General features: G+C 36.3%; 1 protein-coding gene across 1 annotated transcript in view; it reads right to left on the bottom strand.

The window, feature by feature from the left end:
- Window positions 1-19,944, bottom strand: part of LOC111507903 (juvenile hormone esterase) — a 49,964-nt gene that overhangs the window by 2,256 nt on the left and 27,764 nt on the right. The window contains exons 4-6 of the mRNA XM_074184063.1: window positions 16,796-17,037; window positions 13,467-13,796; window positions 3,579-3,729 (exon numbers count right to left, since the gene is read on the bottom strand). Coding sequence (XP_074040164.1) covers window positions 3,579-3,729; window positions 13,467-13,796; window positions 16,796-17,037 — 723 coding nt within the window. The remainder of the gene's footprint in view (window positions 1-3,578; window positions 3,730-13,466; window positions 13,797-16,795; window positions 17,038-19,944) is intronic.

Here is a 19,944-nt window from a genome sequence, read left to right as displayed (position 1 = left end):
CCCCCATACGAACGACAACTCTCTGAAGTTGAGAAACTTGTGCGAGCTAAGGACTAACGAGGTCTTATCTTTTAACGTGTGATTCCTTACAGCCGATATCTATTTAACCTTCTCACAAAATCTCCGCGGATCCCGTCTCGAATTCTCTGGTGTTTTTTTTTCCGCGCGCAAAAAGTATTCCTTCGACTTCTATGTGTCAAATGAATGAAATATAGATAGTATATGGATATATACCGTAACAATGAAATGGGAAGTTATATTCAATCACTTTGATTATCCATGAACAAATACCGATTTTCAGCGATCAACTGAGTAAATTCTTGGAAGTTGTAAATACAGTTACTAGATCATCTTATGACAGACTTTTGTAAAATTAGTAGTTTAACTATGTATGTTTGAGCTGCATTACTCCAAGATGAAGTAGCATACCGAAGGTGTGAGTGGAATAGGCAGTAATAAGAAGTTAGCGCTGCTCTTCGATTTAGAAGGTCTCGAACTTTTTTAATAGTAAAAACAGCCTTGGAGAGTTTAGTACACAAAAAATTTACAAGTTGTGACCACTGGAGGTGACACATTTCCATACATTTCTGCCTGATTAGCAGAATTATTTGGCCTACAATCAAATTTTAGGCTTACAGTTTTACTATCATTCAGTATGAATTCATTGCTGGCGAACCATGTATGTGCTTGTTGTCTGACACCATCTTGGGCTATTTTGAGATCTTCATCCCTTTCTATACTGATTGTGAATGTAGCATCATCTGCAAAGAGTACAGATAATCTGTTATGTGCAGCCACATTATGGGGTAGGTCAGAGGTCCCAAGATTGAACCTAGAGGTACTCCCCTTTCAATTTGAAGGAATTGACTTTTCTCATTATTGCACTCCACTCGCTGTATTCGGTTGGTCAAATACGAAGTGAACATTTGTTGACAGGTTCCACGAATGCCATAGTAGCTCATTTTGTTTAATAAAGTTGAATGATTGATTGAATCGAAGGCACAAGTAAGATCCGTGAAGATACCCAGACATTGTTTGTTTTTGTCAAAACTTTCTTCAATAAATTTGGTAAGGGACATTTTGGCATTGGCAGTCGAGACTCCTTTCCTAAAGCCATATTGTTCTGCTACAAGTATATTGTGAGTATCTAGATAGGATGTTAAGTCATTATACATTTTTTTCTCCAAGATTTTAGAAAATACTGGCAGTATGGATATTTGTCTAAAATTATTTATTTATTATAGAAGGATCACCTTTTTTATAAGCTGGTAATACCTTTCCAATTTTCAATTCCGAAGGAAAATTGCCTTGTTCTAGACAACTGTTTGTTATATTGCATAATGGATCCATTATAAAATTCACACATTTTTTTAAATAAATGTAGATATTCCATATATGTCTTCAGTTTTTTTATTCTTGAGTCCCATAATGATTACTCTGATATCATCAGGTGTAGTTGGTATGAAAAACATAGAATTGATGAAAATCCTTTTCAAATTATCCAATAAAGATTCGGCACTAATATAAGTTTTGTTCAACTCTTGAACAGTTCTTGTCGCGTTACTTACAAAATGATCATTTAGGTCATCTACTGACAAGTCAGTAGGCTAAACTATCTTTTTTTTTTCCTTCCTGTTTCACTATTTATAATTTGCCATACAATTTTATTATAATCTTCTGATTCTTGTAATAATTTCTCATTGTGGACTTTTTTGGCAGATATTGAGATTTGATTGTATGCTTTTTTGAAATCTGTATAATTTTTTTTATTTTCTATAGTTGGATGTTGTTTAGAAAATGTATGAAGAAAAAGAAGATTATTTTTAGCTGTCATTACTTCATCTGTGATCCAATTCTTTGTTTTATATTTCTTATTACTAGGGGGTACTGAAAAAGACATATTGTGATAATATAAAAATGTATTATGGAAATGAATGTATTTGTCTTGGGCCGATGGAGAATCGTATACTTCCACCCAATTTTCCTTACTTAAATAATTTAGAAATGTGTTTATCATTAGTGTAACTTTTATTGCTAGTAGAATGTACAGGGATATTTCACCCCGTGTGGTCACCTGGATCTACACTGCAATAATAAGACCTTCGTTAACGTACGGAGCCATTGCATGGGGAACGAAAGTTTTACAAGAAACGGCCATCCAAAAATCATATCAAATACAGCGACTGGCTTGTTTAAATATCACAGAGCCATAAGAACAACACCAACCGCAGCAATGGAATTAATTACGGGTCTGACCCCTCTGGACCTGTACGTTAAGGAGGTTGCGTTAATGGCCATGTTACGATTGCGCACGGCTGGTGTGAACCTCGAAGTAGGTATGTATCAATTGAGGCTGAGCCTATGGCGAAAAGCGCCTACTGCGCAACCTCTGCTGCAGGCAACAGTGAGAAAATACAAATAAAACAGAACACAGAGTCAGATGCTACAAATGCAATACGCATATATACAGACGGCTCAAAAACCAAAGAAGGCTAAGGATGTGATACTCCAGAGCACTAAGCCTAAGGATTAAGTGGATAATTGGAAAAAATTCCAGCGTGGTCCAAACAGAACTGGCTGTTATCTCAATCACCACAAAAGAAAAATAAGCAGAAAAGTAATTTCTAGCAAAAACATAACAATCTGCACTGTCTGTAGCAGACAAGCCCTGTTAGCCTTGAAGAGACAACGGGTTACCTCAGGGCTAGTACTAGAGTGCCACCAAGATTCAGCCAAAGACTCGGTAGATAATAACATTATCCTGAGGTGGGTTAAATGGCACGACAGGAGTGAAGGTAATCGCATTGTCGACTGTTTAGCCAAGGAAGCGGCTGGACTGAGAATTTTAGAACCCAGTGGCACCTACGACCTGATGACTACGACAATTGCGGGACTAGTCAAATGTTACACCCATGCTCAATTCGTGAAGAGATGGAATGGAATCAAATGATGCAATTTCGCCAAGATTACCCTGGGCGACCCTGGAAAGCTGGCGCCGAAGAAATATCTGGCGATGACCAGGAAAAATCTACGCCTAACAATGAGAATTCTGACTGGCCACTGTCAACTAAGGAAACACCTGCATAATATGTAGCTAGTGGACACACCTCTATGCAGGATGTATGAAAAAGAAGATGAGACTGTCAGGCATGTCCTATGCGAGTGCCCGGAGTTATCGTCAATATGAGAGTGTGTGACCGGCAAGTCTTGGCCTACACCTCCCGATATAAAGGAGATGTCTCCCAGTGACCTGTTCACCTTCCTCCTCGGGAGGATGTACAATGGGTCACATGTGGCCTAAGTGCTGTGGGCTTACACTCACCCTCCCGACTCTACAGATACAGATATGAAAGATATTGATGAAAGTTGATGAAATATTTGATTTTGTGCGTAAGTCTCGTCTAGATGTATGAAATTATTTGAAGGAAAATCAGGCAATATATATCGAGTAGATATTATGGGAGAGATTTTTTTTCCAATGGTTAATTTTTTTAGAGTCAGTGTTCGTAAGAATATTCTCAAAATGATGTAACTTAAAAAACCTGCTAAAGCGTTCATTGAAGAGTTGTAATCCTCACCTGGTAAACCATACAGTTCAAATATTCTTTTCATCAGGTTCAAATTAGTCTCCACAGACATCCTATAGAGGTAAACTGGTTCTTGCGAAGTTTTTGAGTGAATTTTCGCGGAACCTACAATTCCTGCGACGAAAAAATAATCCGAATGCAACTGAAAAAAAAATTATATTGAAAATAACATTCATATGTATATATATATATATATATATATATATATATATATATATATATATATATAAATAGATAAGTACTATTTTTAACATTCCCATATTGTTGGTAGTTTGACCAATTAGCCGACAACTGCGGTTGCAGAAATTTGGGAAGCTAACCTGAAATGCCATTGGAAAACAAATCCACATGTTTCTAGAAATGATATGAAATCGAAAAAGGTTAATGCAGTCAAGCTGCTGGAAAATAATTCCATGAAAATTAGCCAATCAGCCGCAGTTGTCGGCTGATTGGTCAAACCACCAACACTGACATAGTTGGGCTGTTGTTTAAAGAATACTCTTTGTTATATGGTCAAGCTTTCGAGAATGTTTATTCCCTTTATCAAGACATGTACAAGAAATTGAAAATATTGCAGCCAAATTGTAAAACAAATAGATAAAAATGGTACTTATTAACTTGAGCTTATAGTGAAAAGTCAGACGTTGCAATGATAAAAACAAAGTGAATACTTTTCATCATGTACAAAAGTGTCACACATCAAATTTTTATGTTTCAGAGGAAAAATACAAAACTTATTTCATTTTAACATTCGAAATATTTGAAATTTTAAAATTATTTCACTGGCCATGCATGGCACTTACTGGTGGCGTGGTAGCAACCATAAAGAAAGAGAAAACAGGAAATATTTGAAAATTGATAATTGACATTATGACATTTGGAGTGTGAAAAACAAAAACAGAATTACCAAAAGGCACAACAACAGCATGGTTGACACTAGCAAATTCCAAAGTATCTGAATATGGGTACAGTGCTTCAAAGTACTCATAATTGAAGTGAATGACAGACTCAGCACTGCGTTCAAACCCACACACTATATGTTGCTTGGGGAACCTGGGGGAATGAGTTCCAATTTTAAGATGTAATTATAAATGTTGCTGAGGTTGTTGATCTCAGTCTTTTTGTTCAAGGTTATTGGTATTTCTTTTGATAAAGAACATTTCTTCAAACAACCGTTTTTGTAAGTTGCTTTCAGTACACAAAACTCTAACTTCGGTGTAATTCATTGTGTGCTTTGTGTTGATGACATGTTCTGCAAGTGCATAGGTGGTTTTATTCGTATTACAATCACTTTTATGTGACGTTATGCGTCCTGATAAAATTCTAGATGTTTGACCAACATATGTCACATGTATGACAAGGAATTTCATATACTACATTTGACTTTTCTGAAGTTTTCAACGGAGTTTTAATTTTGAAAAAAAAATCTATTCGTAGTGGTGACAATGTATTGAGCAAATTTAATATTTTCACTCTTGAAAACGTTCATGAATTTGGGTGTTGAGGACTAAAAATATGGTAATATTTTGAAAAATAATGAATTTAGAGGTATATCTCCACTATTTGACATATTTAAATTATTATCATTTATGGGATTAATTAAATTATTCCCTGTGGAAAAGGGGTTGGAAAGTAGTTTGTTCAAAAGTTTATAAGGATATGAATTTTCAAGGAGAATACCTTTTAGTTCTTTGATACATTCATCTTTAAAAAGTGGATGTGTTAAATTGGTCACCCTGTTTTTCATGGTAAGGACTAAGTTTATTTTCATCTTCGTAGGATGGTAAGAATGATAGTTCTGTAACATGTTACTTGCACATGGTTTCCTATACCATCTTGTACGTAGAACTTTATCTGGAACACGCATATCTAAGAATGGTAAACTGTTGTTACCTTCCTCTTCAGCTGTAAATTTCAGATGCTCGTTGTAACTGTTAAACGTTGTTAATGCTTCCTCAGTTCTCTCACGAGGAACAGATAGGATCAAATCGTCCACGTAACGTTTAATGAAAGGAATATTAAAAGGGATTCTATCTTTTCCATTCATAATTAGGTCATCTAATACAAAATTTACTAAAATGGGGGAAATAGTTGAACCCATTGGGGTACCAAAAATTTGTTTATAGAAAGTATCCTGAAAAACTAGGACATTGGAGTCAAAAATATACTCTAAAATCGATTTGAAATTTGGAAAATCAAGCATACAATGCTAAGAGATGACATCCCAGTGATTTTTTAAGCTATTAATTATTACATATTGCCTTTTTACAAAGGCAAATTTGTAAAAAGTGAAACTACATCGAAACTCACTAAAACATAGTCTTCAGGAAGTTTATAATAGTTAATGAAATTACTGAAGGAAATAGAATCTTTCACATAAAGTTCGTTGTCAGTATTATATGACATAGACAGAATATTGGCCAACCATTTAGCCAGTTTGATGTTAGGTGAATTTATTGATGACACAATGGGTCTCATCGACAGTTCAGGTTTGTGTACTTCAGGCAAAGAGTAAAATCTAGGAATTACTGCATTATAGATGGTCAGCTTTAAACAACAACAACAACTATCAGGCACCTGTACAACGTCTTCCATTTGGAACATATGTCACAAGTTACTTCCTATATATGAAAAACAGGAATCAATTTCATTTGATCGGGAAGACCATCGATAGACCGGTTTTGGAGTATTAACTCCTCGTCAGTACCGGGGGTCATTTCAGTCGGAGTGAACCGTCCGAGTATCCTGAACAAATAACATATATTCCAACTAGTCATGAGCTATATCTGCAGTTAATTCAGTAGGATGTGCCACTGCACCACATGCTGACAAAGTCCGTAAATAACTCCACAAACACATAATCCGGAGTGGTAGTCAGAATGATAATTGAATATCTTCCAAAGAGATGCATATGATATGCTCCAATTTAGGTGAAAACACCATACTCTTGCCTCTCATGTGAACCTACGACTTTGTAGGTACGTGTGGCAGATACCCAACAGTAAAACAACAACTAACCCTGCTAATGCCGCGCAGGAAGCTAAAGTAATACCACCAGGCACCTGTGCAACGTCTTCCATTCGGTATATCTGTCGCAAGTAACTCACAATATATGAATAGCAGAAATTAACTTCATTTGATGGGGACGACCACCGATAGACCAGTTTCGGAATACTAGCTCCTCGTCAGTAGCAGGGATCATTTCAGACGTAGTGAACCGTCTGAGTGTCAATATGATTTCGAACTAGTCATAAGCTTTATCTGCAGTTGATTCTGTAGGGTGTACAACTGCGTCACCTGTAGACAATTTTCGAAAACAGCCCTACAAACATACTCCGAGGCGAGAGTCAGAATGATAAATAAATAAACATCTTCCGGAGAGGCGCATATGACATGCTTCAGTCTAGGTGAAAACGCCATACCCTTGCCTTTTATGTGAACCTACGACTTTGAAGGTATGTAGCCTTGAAAGGCCTTATGCATCTTCAATCTCCCTAGTGTGATTTTCCTGTCAATTTCATAAATGGTGTCTTCGTGAGGGAGTCATCATAATTACTCAAGGTTGTCTTTGTTGAGGACAGATTGTAACATGGCTGTACCGATTGAGCTCTGTTATCACCTATTTAGCTATTTGTAGTGAGGGATGGAGAAGACAAAGGAGAAATTTATATCTTCCTATCTGTAGTGAGGCGTGAAGAAGACAGAGGAGAAATTTCTATTCAGGGAACAATGTCGCGAAAAGTCAACTGAGGGGTGTTCTCTTCAGGGATAAATGTGTTCAAAAGTTCCTGCATGAATCGACCCATCAATAATACATGACAGGTTGAAATAACGTTACCTGCTACCAAATCTGTATGTAGCGTTTCATCTCTGGGATCACCTAATTCAGATTATTTTCATTATTACGATTAAGGATAACTTAATAACTTAGGATTAAGAATAACTGCAAATGTATTCCAAGCAAGTTCCAACATTTAAGTAGGTACTCTCATCTTTCATGGACATATATCAATTGAGATGAAAGTTGGAACCATATCTCAAACACATCTCATTTATGATCCAAAGACGAGCTTGAGTGAGTAAGTACGAAGACGCCATGTATGGGATCGACAGAAAACTCAATCCCTGAAGATCAAAGATGAAAGAGGCTCTCCAAGGGCGGTTATTTGCAAAACCAAGACTAAACTGCCGACTTGATTCGTCCTTTGTCTGCAGCTTTCACTGCAAAGAAACTATCGGTAACCAAAACCCAAACACATAGCTTCTATGACCAGACAGCGCTATTTCGACTGAGCATTGATGCGTTGAAAAGAAATGTTCATCAATGCTATGTGTTTTGGGTTTCATTATGAAGGTTTGGTGTACAAATTGCATAAGAAAATGGAATTTGTGATTTTTTTCTAAATATATATATGAAAGTAGTGGTTTGGTGTACAAATTGAAAAACAATATTTTTTGTGTATTCATAGAGGGAAGCATTCATTTCAGATAGACCTTTTCTGTCACTCAATGTCTGTAAGAAACTGCGAATAGCTCTAATGATAGATGAATTTGTCGAAAGTTTTTTCATACTATTATAAAATCGAAACTACTTATATAGAGGATATATTCAGTAGTGTATTACGTACACACTTGATTCGTGTAAATTTTTGTCCCAAGTGCAGTCAATAATTATTTGAAAGAGTTCACATTGAAGAGTAGTCACAGAACTGATCGGAATTACTAAACTCAAGTGTAGGAGTAGGTGGTCTAATATCGAGCAGCGGACAATATCGACCACTACAATTTTTCTAAAGTAGAGCGTGATTTCACTACTCTAATACTCGTACGTGCTACCACCTTGCGACATAGTTGCCAAACTACCGAAAACCCATGTGATCAGTCAGACGTTCAGTTCTATGAATATAACATAAAGTTGTTTTTTCGCCGATTTTTCACGAATTGTTTGCCTGAGGAAATAAGGTTTGTACTTTTTTTGTGTTACTGTTCTGAAATTTTGTTCTAACCAATATTATTAGTGTGTTTGTTTAAAGTTCTGTATTTCGAACTGTTATTGAACCGTCCCGTATCGATGCCGAATCAATGCGCAGAACATTACAGTCACAGAAGAGTTCTGGAACGGTCCCAACAAGTAAAAAACCAAAATATAAAAAAAAATTATTCTGGCAAGTGTATAAACAAAGATTGGAGGTTAGGTACCTCTACTCTGGTATAACGATCATTGGAGCTTCGAGTTAAGTTTAAAGACAAGAGTGAAAAAGTTAAGCAAATGTATAATTAAAGTGTGATGATGTTTTTTAAAAAATGAGAGTAACAGGAATCAACTAAGACGTTATCTCCGGTTATCCAAAATTAATTTGAAAATATATTGTCCTCTCCTTGTAATCTTATACTAATGAGTTTGACAAAAACATGCCAAGAATAAATTTTTGGAATTGTAAAAGATGTGATAATACTAATGATTATTAATATTATTGCTACATACATTTCACGACTATCTGTTATGGTATAAGAATAATGTTGATATATAATTTTGTCTTATTTACAGGCCGCAATGAACTCTCCGAGTTTCTTTGTTTTACCGGAGACGAACAGTATTGTAGATAAAATACCAAATGAAACACCAACTAAACCAACTGAAATACGGATAAAAATGAGATTAAGAAAACGTAACTACCAAAATCCATAACGCAAATGAAAAATGTTATTAGTGCGTAAGAGCAAGTTCTGACCGGTCCCTACGCAAATTTACGAACTTATAATTACCGTACTGGAATAGTTCCGAATCGGTTCGGAGAAAACCAAAACAATTTGTGGACGATACTAGAAAGGTTCTAACTGAACCAAAACACATTTTAATAACTGCGCATGATCGAACTGTATAGAATTGTGAACCAAAGCAAACCTAATTTATTGTGGCATTCGCATTGTTAAAATTTTGAGGTTAGACACTATATTTGGTGTAAACATACTTCGATGTCTATAACGAGTAATCTCGATCACGGCAGTCGATATTACCCCAACCAGTGGTCGATATTGTACACTTTGTTTTTCAAAAGAAATTTTGGTATCATTTACAAGAAATTATATAAAAAATACAACCCGTTCTTCCTGGACAGAAAGGTGGATGAAGCGATCCTTAAATGAGGTTGAACAAAAATCCTGTTCAAATATAAAAGCAGCTAGTTTCTACTCGATTCCATATGGTACTCTGCAAGATCGTCTAAGAAATCGGTTTCCAGCTAAAAAAATTGTGTTAGGAAGAAAACCAATATTTTCTGTCGAACAAGATTACAATCCTATTATGTAATTGAATTGTCAAACCTTTTCTATGGATTAACACTAACAGTATACGGAAAGTTGCATATGAATATGCTGTATCAAACAATATAAGAGACAGCTTCAATGATAATAAAAAAACATGTTGAAAAAAATGGCTGTATGGGTTCCTAAGGAGACATTCCCAATTGTCCTTGAAAGCCAGAAGCGACTAGTGGGAATAGAGTACTGGCTTTTAATGAAGCAGATATAAATGTGACAACACTAACGGAAAAATACAGTTTTCGCCCAGACCGCATTCACAATGTGGACGAGACCGGGATAACAATCGTGCACAAACCGTCTCGTGTTCTAGCACCAAAAAGAAGAAAGCAAGTTGGGGGTCCATTAGTAGTGGATAGCGAAGTCAAACCACTACTGTAGTTTACTGTATAAGTGCTGAGGGAAACGAGAATAATGAAGGAGGGATTGCGTGAAAATGATCCAGTTGGCGCAATCTATCACTGTTCAAAGTCCGGTTGGATGACCAAGGAATTATTTTCCAAATGGTGAAAGCAGTTTTGTGAATTCGTCAAAGCCTCCCCTGATGATCCCGTCGTGCTCATTTTAGACAATCACACCTCACATTCTACTCTGCAATCCTATAATTACTGTCGTGAAAATGGAATCATAATGGTTTCTCTTTCCACACACACGTCTCATGAGGTTCATCCATTGGATGCGACTTTTTCGTTTGACTTAACATCTGCATATAATCACTATGAAACAATTGCTGTTACAGATATTGCAGAATTATTTGCTAAAGCCTACAACCGAGTAGCTACTATTGAAAAAGGTATGAATAGTTTTGAAAATACAGGACTATATCCGATAGATAGGAATGTATTCGAAGAGGAAGATTTCACTCCAATACCTGACTCACCTACTGTTATCGAGGATAATATGGTGATACCAGTTGCGATTATTGATGAAATCACTTTACCTTTCGCAACCCCAAGTTCACTTGCTGGTCCAAGTGGTTTCACTTCCATGAGAAAGAAAAAAACAAATCCTAATTCGACAAAGCCATTGAGGCAAAAAAAATTCTAATGACTTCTCTTCGGAAACTGACGAATCATCTTGCGAGTTACAAGAAGTGTATGATAATAAAGCTACAGATGATGAAGACAAAACAGTAAAGATCAAGGACAGGACATTCGAAGAATTACATCCAACACCTAAACCTTAACCTACACAGAGCAAAAGAAAGAAAGAGAAATCGAAAATTCTCACCTCGACAACGATGAAAGGAGAATTGAAAGAAATGGGGCAGATAATGAAGAATGATGGCGATGCAGATTATGTGGCACATGTTTTGTATAACTGCAGATTATGCAAAATACTTTTCATCATGTAATTATTTCGAGTCGAGGGTATTCATTCAGTTTTGAGTTTTTTTTTTTTTATTTCGGTCGATATTTTCCCACTCATTGTCAATATTTCTCATTAGTGGTCGGGTAATATTTTTCGTAAAAGTAAAACTTTTTGTATATTGTTATTTTTTTGTTTTTTTGTACCTTGGGAGCTGTCTGACTTGTCCATTTAGTCCAAGTCTCCAGGAAACACTGCAGCCTCTTGGGCTTATTGCGTTTGTTCTTCCATCTTCTCATGACACCCATTCCATCAGTCTCGTTCCCTGTACTAGTTTATACAGGTTCCGTGTTGGATGTTCGTCATATTCTTCTGGACGTAATTTCATACGTCCATATATTGCCTGCCTCCTGTGATTCAGTGCCTCACATTCGCATAAGATGTGTAGAGCTGTTTCTATCCCTTCGTTGCATAATCTGCAGCTGAGGTCTCCATTGTACAGCCCCATTTTATTCAGGTGTTCTCTGAGCGAACAATGACCGGTTAGTAACCCTGTAATTATTCTGAGCCGATCCCTACTATATTGAAGTAGTTCTTCGGTTCTTTTCTCGGGCGGTTCCCCAATGAAGGTTCTACTGTGTTTGTTGCCAGGTACTTTTGTCCAGTACTCTGTGTGTTTCTTATTGGTCCATATCCTAATCTGGTTTCGTACCAGTGATTTTGATACCCCCAGAGCTGGTTGAGGACCTATATATGAAGTTGATAATCCGCGTCTAGCGCATTCATGAGCTTTATCATTACCTGTGATTCCTGAATGCCCTGGCACCCAGTACAAAGTTAATTTGTTCCTGTTTGCAAGTTCATTCAGTTCTTCATGGCATTCCCAGACCAGTTTTGATGTCACCTTCGGGTTTGTCAGAGCCCCTAGTGCGCTCTTGCTGTCTGTAAAAATATTGATCCGCTCATTTCTTTGAGGTCTCAATTTATTAAGCCTTGCACACTGCAAGATAGCATACACTTCCGCCTGAAATACGGATGTGTATAGTCCTAGCGGATAGCTGTAGTTTAGATTTCTATCCGCTCGGTATATTCCAGCTCCCGTTCCATGTTTGGTCTTCGACCCATCTGTATACCAGGTGTTTTTTCCAAACATGTTTTCGGGATGACTAATGGTCTTCCACTCTTCACGGCTTATGATTTTGGCCGTGAAGTTTGTGTTAAAGGTGTACTTCGGTGTCATGTGGTCCGTGCACATATTCCATATGTGCTCCCCCACTTGTTCCGGAATTTCTGTTCGGTCCGATCTTCTGTAGTTCGGTGAGTTTTCCAGTCTGAATTGGCCCATCGTGGCCTCCCCCATTATCACACAGTGTAAAGGATGTAGATTCAGGAGTGTCTCCAATGCAGCTGTTAGGGTAGTTCTCATTGCTCCCGTCATTCCCAAACATGCAAGTCTTTGCACCTTGCCTAGTTTGTTGATGGCGGTCGCCTGCTTCACCTTTGGTCACCAGACCATAGGTTTAACCACCATCGTGTATAGCCAATATACCATGTCTGGTTTTAGTCCCCATGTTTTTCCATAGGTGCGTCTGGCGAGCATCAGTGCTACCTCCGCTTTCCTCTTTATCCTGCCCAAGTGTTGGTTCCAGGTCAGTTTGGAGTCTAGGATTACTCCCAGATATTTAACCTCCCCCGACACTTGTATTTCTTCACCTCGAAGTTTTAGAGGTCCGAGACCCTCCATTTCAGTCCTCTTGGTGAATGCTACTATGGTCGATTTGGATGGGCTTATGTTAAGCCCTTCCTCTTCAGTCCATCTTGTTATGATGTTCAGGGCCTGCTGCATGCATTCCTTCACTACATTATTGTATTTACCCTGGACTAGGAGGACTAAGTCGTCTGCATAGCCCAGTGCTTTATACCCATTACGGTCCAGGAGACATAGCAGCTCGTCCATTACAAGGTTCCATAACATATTTGTGCTCACTTACCTTCTTTGAACATCAGTCAAAGTATACACATCAATATATATGTCTTTGGTTACCACGTATTCATTTCATAAATTCTTTATGTTAGGTGGTCGATATTAGACTGCCTTCCCCTAGTTCTCACATTGCTATGTTTGTTTGTGTCGAAAAAATCAGACAGAAAAAATCATGATTTCAGAATGGTATTCATAATAAATATACATATATAACACGGAAAACCTGCGAATGTTTTTCTTGATTATGAAAATTGAATAAAACATACCATAAATGGATTCTTGGCGTTCTCTTCCTGGGAGTAATATTCTTCCAATTTTTTGCATATAACTTTGCTTGTAGGGCATCCCTTCTCTATTTTCATTTCTGGGTGAATGAAATCTTCCAAACTCGGTTTTTCTGATGACTCACGACCTTCTCTTCCGAACAACTTATTTGCGAATGAGAACAACAAACCCTCATTTGAAGTATAGCCCATTATCATTGGAACTTTGTTGTAATCCCCAGAAATCATTATCTCAAATGGATTTTTTGTCAGGAAGGCTGTTGGGTTGGGTTTTTCAATCACGGGCCCTATACTTCCGCCTGGAGGTTTTGTCTGAGGAAAAACATAATCCAGGTTTTAAAATCTGGGAATGAACTTATATTTTGAGAGGAAGGAAAGAAATGAGGCAGGTGATAATTATCGTCCTAGGATAATCAGTGTGATCCTTCAGTAAAATAAAATAGGCTGTTACGACCGGAATGAAATGGACCATGGTGGAAGGGTCAAATTTCATAATTTTGTATAATGCTTTCCACTATATTCAAAATGTTCACCAGCTGGGAGACGTTTTCCTGATTCTCTCAAGTAGCGTATAGCCATCCAGACTAAAGAGTGTGATTTTGGAACCGTACCAGTGTACCATCTTCAGGAATACCCTCAACGGCAGACATACTGGCATATTGAAAGAATTTCATTTGACTGGCCAATATTAAAGTTTTAGATTATTCGTAGTGCCACCTTATTGACCGGAGCAAACTTTATCAACGATATATTAGATTCATCCATGTGTGATTTTCTCGCCTCTGGTTTGGGTGAATCTTCGTTTGAGCATGAGCTAATTCGGTCGGTAGCCAGGCGGTTCGATGTGAGTGCTTTGTTCACTCACTCGAATTGACTGCCGTGTTGGTCGGTGGTTCAAGCCCCAGTTTGAACGATCAATTTTCACTTGCTATCATCCAACCGCGTTAGGAATCACACGTTGAAAGGTAAGATCGTTAATCCTTAGCTCGCACAAGTTTCGACTTCTGAGGGTTGTCGTTCGTAGGGGTGCGACAGCTGGTTACCGGAAAAACAGATTTTAAACAGATTTTTTTTCAAACAGATATTATTTCAGTCCATCAATCAACCAAACTTCATCAGTTTTCCATATTCGTACTTACGCTTCCGATTCAGACATTAATTGTATAGGTATGTCAGGGTGTACATTGTTTGATAATGTCCTTCTAGGACGAAATTTTAGTAACGTTAGTTACGAATACGAGTGGTTTAAAAATATAGGAAGTTTAAGTTCTCATTTTTCATGATTGGCTCTCTAATACCGTGTTTCACATTCCTATGGACCATGCCATTTCTTGAAACAATTCTTCATATCAATATAATTACTCAAACTTTATTCATTGTTTGTCATATCTCGTATGGAAAATCTGTTTAAAATCTGTTTTTCCATTAATCAGCTGTCGCCTCCATACGAACGACAACTCTCAGAAGTTGAGAAACTTGTGCGAGCTAAGGACTAACGAGGTCTTACCTTTTAACGTGTGATTCCTAACACGGTTGCGAAATCATTACAGCTTCAACCAGATAAATTCTCTCGAGAAAAATACCTGGTCGAGGTGGGAATCGAACCCACGGTCTTCCGATCGTGAGTCGGGCGCACTACCACCGCGGCCAATTCCACATAGGCTATAATGATTTCGTTTATCATGTTTTCGTTTGTCATGAAGGAGTATCAAGTATCAGTGGAATGAATTATACCATTTAGTATAATATTCATCTCTTGATTATGGATGTCGTATTTCAACAGATTTCTATTCACAAGATATCCAAATGAATCCTTTCGGACTTTTTTTCGTGTACAGTGAATATCTGAATAAACATGTTCGTACATCATTTCATATATAGGATTGATATCAACTTGATATTCAAAAATGTCTCCATTCTATAATATACCTCATGGATATTCCTTGAACGGAAATAGATGTCCGCGAGATATCCTTTTGGACAAGAATGTATATTCATAGTACTTCCAAAGGATGTCTTTGGGACATCCTGTTTACGTGAATTTCAGTCTCCTGTAACAGATTGAAAATGTTACTCGATCCGCTACCTACTATATAGGTACAGTGATGTTTGTTCGGAAGTAGACTGTCCTTACACTCAATATATAGGGATGGATGTTCCCATTTACATTGCCTCCACTACCTGTGTTTGCTCGACTACCTGTTTTGGTAGTCGAGTTACACCGGTCATAGCAACCACACTACCATTTATTGCAGGAACAACAGACAAAATCAGCAAAATCATTAGCCGACACAACATATCAACTTCATTCGTACGGACAATAAGGTCCATGCTCCGTAATCCGAAGGATCAGATACCACTGGAGTCACAAGGAGTGTATGAAGTACCAGACGAATCAACATACGCAGAGATGAACACAAACTAGCAGTGAAGGGAAAGGTGTTTAGCTTGCTTAACTTCTATCTTGAAAAGATAAATAGATGAGTACTATTTCGGTCATTCCCATATTGATTCCAATTAAGAGTCACCCGTAGACAGCTGTTTCAGCCTATTGGGCATCGTCAGTACCGGGTAGGCGGTCCTCGATTGAAGACCAAGAAAGGTACTTAATAAAAATAACTGCGTAAACGCAAGCGAGACATAAGTAGAACCACCTGTTGGTATGACACCTAAGTCAACTTGCATTTCAGGTTAGTTTCTGCTACCGCAGAAATTTGGGAAACTAGTGGTCAAACCACCAATACTGACATAAGAACTTGGCAAGTTGACTCGGGTGTCACACCAATAGGTGGTTCCAATTATGTCTCGCTTGCGTTCACGCAGTTATTTTTATTAAGTACGTTTTTTTGGTATTCACATTTTGTCTTCAATCGAGGACCACCTATCCGGTACCAGAATAGTACTCATCTATTTATCTTTTGATTTTCATGGAATTATTTTCCAGCAGCTTGACTTTAACCTTTTTCGATTTCATATCATTTCTAGAAACATGTGGACTCGTTTTCCGATGGCATTTCAGGTTAGCTTCCCAAATTTCTGTCCAATTGGCTGAAACAGCTGGCTACCGGTGGATCTTAAATTGGAATATATATATATATATATATATATATATATATATATATATATATATATATATATATATATATAAATATAAATGCACAACGATATTTCTTGAAAATTTTGAAATAATATTCTACCGGGGACATACTCCTACGGACACAATTTTTTTTAAAACATAAAACCTAACACATTTTTAATTTCATTTCAACTGGTTTTTCAAAATTGATTCAATCATTCAATAATCGACTCACATTCAAATAATCCTCCTGTAAAATATATAAGTCCTCCTCGGACATTGCTTTCAAAATTTCCAAGGCTTCTTTCTCATCATTTACTTCTCTTCCAATAAATTTCATGAGATCAAAGATATCGAAGTTCGACCTAGTCCAAGAATTTAAGACAGCCCCACTTTGTAAGATGGCTTTGTGAAAAAGACCATTTGCTGAGGGTGATAAAATGAGATAATGAACCGAAGCAGCTCCAGCACTTTCACCTGAAAATCATGATATATAGTTTATTTTCAGAAAATGTACAGTATTGAGATACATAAAACGATTATTTATAACGGCGTGTCACCTTTTCAAGCATTAATGAATGGAAAAATTTGACTTTCCCCAAGTAAGACGCTAGTGAAATGAATTTTCCATAAAGATTGTCTTGTATCTTGCAAACTCTAATTAAACGAATCAGCCAGGTTGCGTTGTTGTATGCTTTTTTTATGAAACTTGTTAAATTCCTTCAGTCAGATTACAGTAACCCAATGTGCTTACAGTTACCACTAACTGGTTTATACGACAGCCTTCATTTTTATTGTCGAGCATCTGAAACTCTGTACTGAAATTATATCTGATGTATTTGGATATATATGGAACTAATAAAATAAACAAAAAATTTGATGAACTACTTGATTTACTCAATTATTCAAGTAAAGAAAAAGTAGTAACATTCAAGAATGTTTTGGGGGCAGCAAAGCTCAGAGAGATATTGAAGATTCAATAAAAAATTGTAATTATATAACAGAGAATAAAAAAATATTACATCTGATTCAAAATTCGAATCAGGGTCAATTATTTGTTTTAAGGTGTGTGACAATGTTTAGTGGTGCATTTCATCAGTTCGGACTTCCATTGTCTAATATGTTATATCTTTTTTCAAATACTACATCCCACGATTTGATCTCCACAAACTCTATTTGAAAAATATATCACAATATATCACAACATGTTTCGCTAAGACATTAGCTTTTTCAAGTGATATCTACATCAAGTTGTTCTTACAATTATATTTATATACTACAGGTAACCATAATCGAGACTACCTCCAAAAAATGACCTGAACCTTGTACCTGTTCAATTATGATCACCTGAAGCATATTACCTCACAACTACATCAATAATAATTCTTTCTCGATTTTTAAGAAAACAAAGTCAATAATGGTGATCTATTCAAATGTAGTTTATCATTCGTTAGAATGTTTGAATTTTTTAGTTTATTAATTTCCATTGCTTCCAAATGATTCAGTTCCAAACCTTTATTTTCTATATGCAAAATTTCGAACTCTTTGTTGAAGATATGGTTTTATTCTAGAAGATGATTTGAATATATTGAATTTGATTTCTTATTTACATAGCTCGTATGATGTTCCTCGATTTGATTCCTAAATGTCCTGCCAGTTTGACCAATATATGCCTTAGGGCACGTTCCACACTTTAATTTATATACTCCTGATTTCTCGAATTTGGATGTTTTGTTTTTTATTATTTTTAACTAACTTCTTAACGTATTACTTGTTCTATATGCAATTTTAATATCTCGTTTCCTCAAAAATGAAGCCACTTTTTCTGTTGGTTGCCCAAAATACGTTAAAGCTCTATAATATCGAATATCTACCTTATCAATAGAAAAAACGTCTTGAATCGCTTTTTCGTAGACTTTCTTGGCACGTATTTTGTTTATTAATTCGGCTTTAAACCCATTGTTAACCGCAATTTGCTTGATGATATAAGTTCTTTATCGAAATTATCTATTGAAAGAGAAACATTGACTGATCTGTAAATCATGCTATTATAAGCTGCTACTTTGTGTTGATAAGGATGGGTAGAATCGTAATGTATAGTAATATCCGTATAGGACTGTTTGTGATAAATTGAAATATCAAGTTTGTTATTCATTCTACTAATTGTTAGGTCCAAGAAATTGATTGAGTTGTCTGCTTCTATTTCAATAGTGAATTTAATGTTTTCATGAATTTTGTTAATATCCCTATGAAAAGTATCTAATTGCCTCTCAGTACATGTAAAACATACCAAAACGTCATCCACATATCTATACCAATACAAGAAATTCCTAATCACAGGATGTTTAAAGAACGACTTCTCTCCATGAAAATTTCTGCAAGTAAGGGGCTTAATGGATATTCCATAATTAAACCTTTTGAGGAGGAATAGTTGTTGAATTGAAAATTATTTTGTTTGAGACATAACGACAGAAGGTCAATTATTTTTCGTTTTATTATTGGGTTCACTTTATTTTCATTTAATAATTGTATTAATATTATTGGAGTTTTATCCCAACATCAAATCCTTGTTTTTAACACCTCGACACGTGTTTCGATCACAAAGTGATCATCTTCAAAGAGGAAGAATAAAAAAATCTTCCTCTTTGAAGGTGATTACTTGGTGATCGAAACACGTATCGAGGTGTGAAAAATAACGATTTGGTGTTGGGAAAAAACTCCAGTAATATCCATTACTACACCAGAGGTTCCAAACAGTGCATCATGAGTAATAATTCTATTACTAAAGTAATAGATGAGAAATAGATCTGCACATCAAAGGATAGTAATTTTGCATTGTTTGGTAGAGGTATGTTCTTTATTTTATTGATTAAGTCATATGAATTCCGTAGACTGAATTTTGGTTAGAAGTTACAATGGTTCAAGATGATATTGATTAGCCTTTCTGATAATTTAACTGATAGTGCAGTGACAAAGGAAACCACTGGTCTAATTGGATAACTCTGTTTGTGTAGTTACATGAATGAATATAATTTGGGCATTTGGGGGTTCATCAATGTTAATTTGAACTTTTCCCTTTCAGTAAAAAGTATTTTTGAATTTTTCAAAAAATCTTTCACTTCTCTTCGGAACGAATTAGTTGGAATATGTTTAAGCATTTAAAAATTTCCTAAATTCAAGAAATCACGGGTTTTGTTGTCATAGTCATTTCGGTCAATAGCCACCACAATGTTGCCTTTATCTGCTCTAATCAATATAACATCATTTTCGTTAATTTTACTGCGTATTGATTTCACAAGTTTCAAGTCATTCGTAAAATTACCTGTGTTTGTTATTAATGCTATTCAATGCCGCTCCTAATGTCATTTCTGTTTCGATCTTCAA

Source organism: Leptinotarsa decemlineata, unplaced genomic scaffold (assembly GCF_025532065.1).
Source record: "Leptinotarsa decemlineata unplaced genomic scaffold, Ldec_3_MD MMD2_P_RNA_scaffold_2, whole genome shotgun sequence".
Classification (NCBI taxonomy): domain Eukaryota; kingdom Metazoa; phylum Arthropoda; class Insecta; order Coleoptera; family Chrysomelidae; genus Leptinotarsa; species Leptinotarsa decemlineata.
Note: the sequence above shows the minus strand (reverse complement) of the source record. Positions and strands in the feature narration are given on the sequence as shown.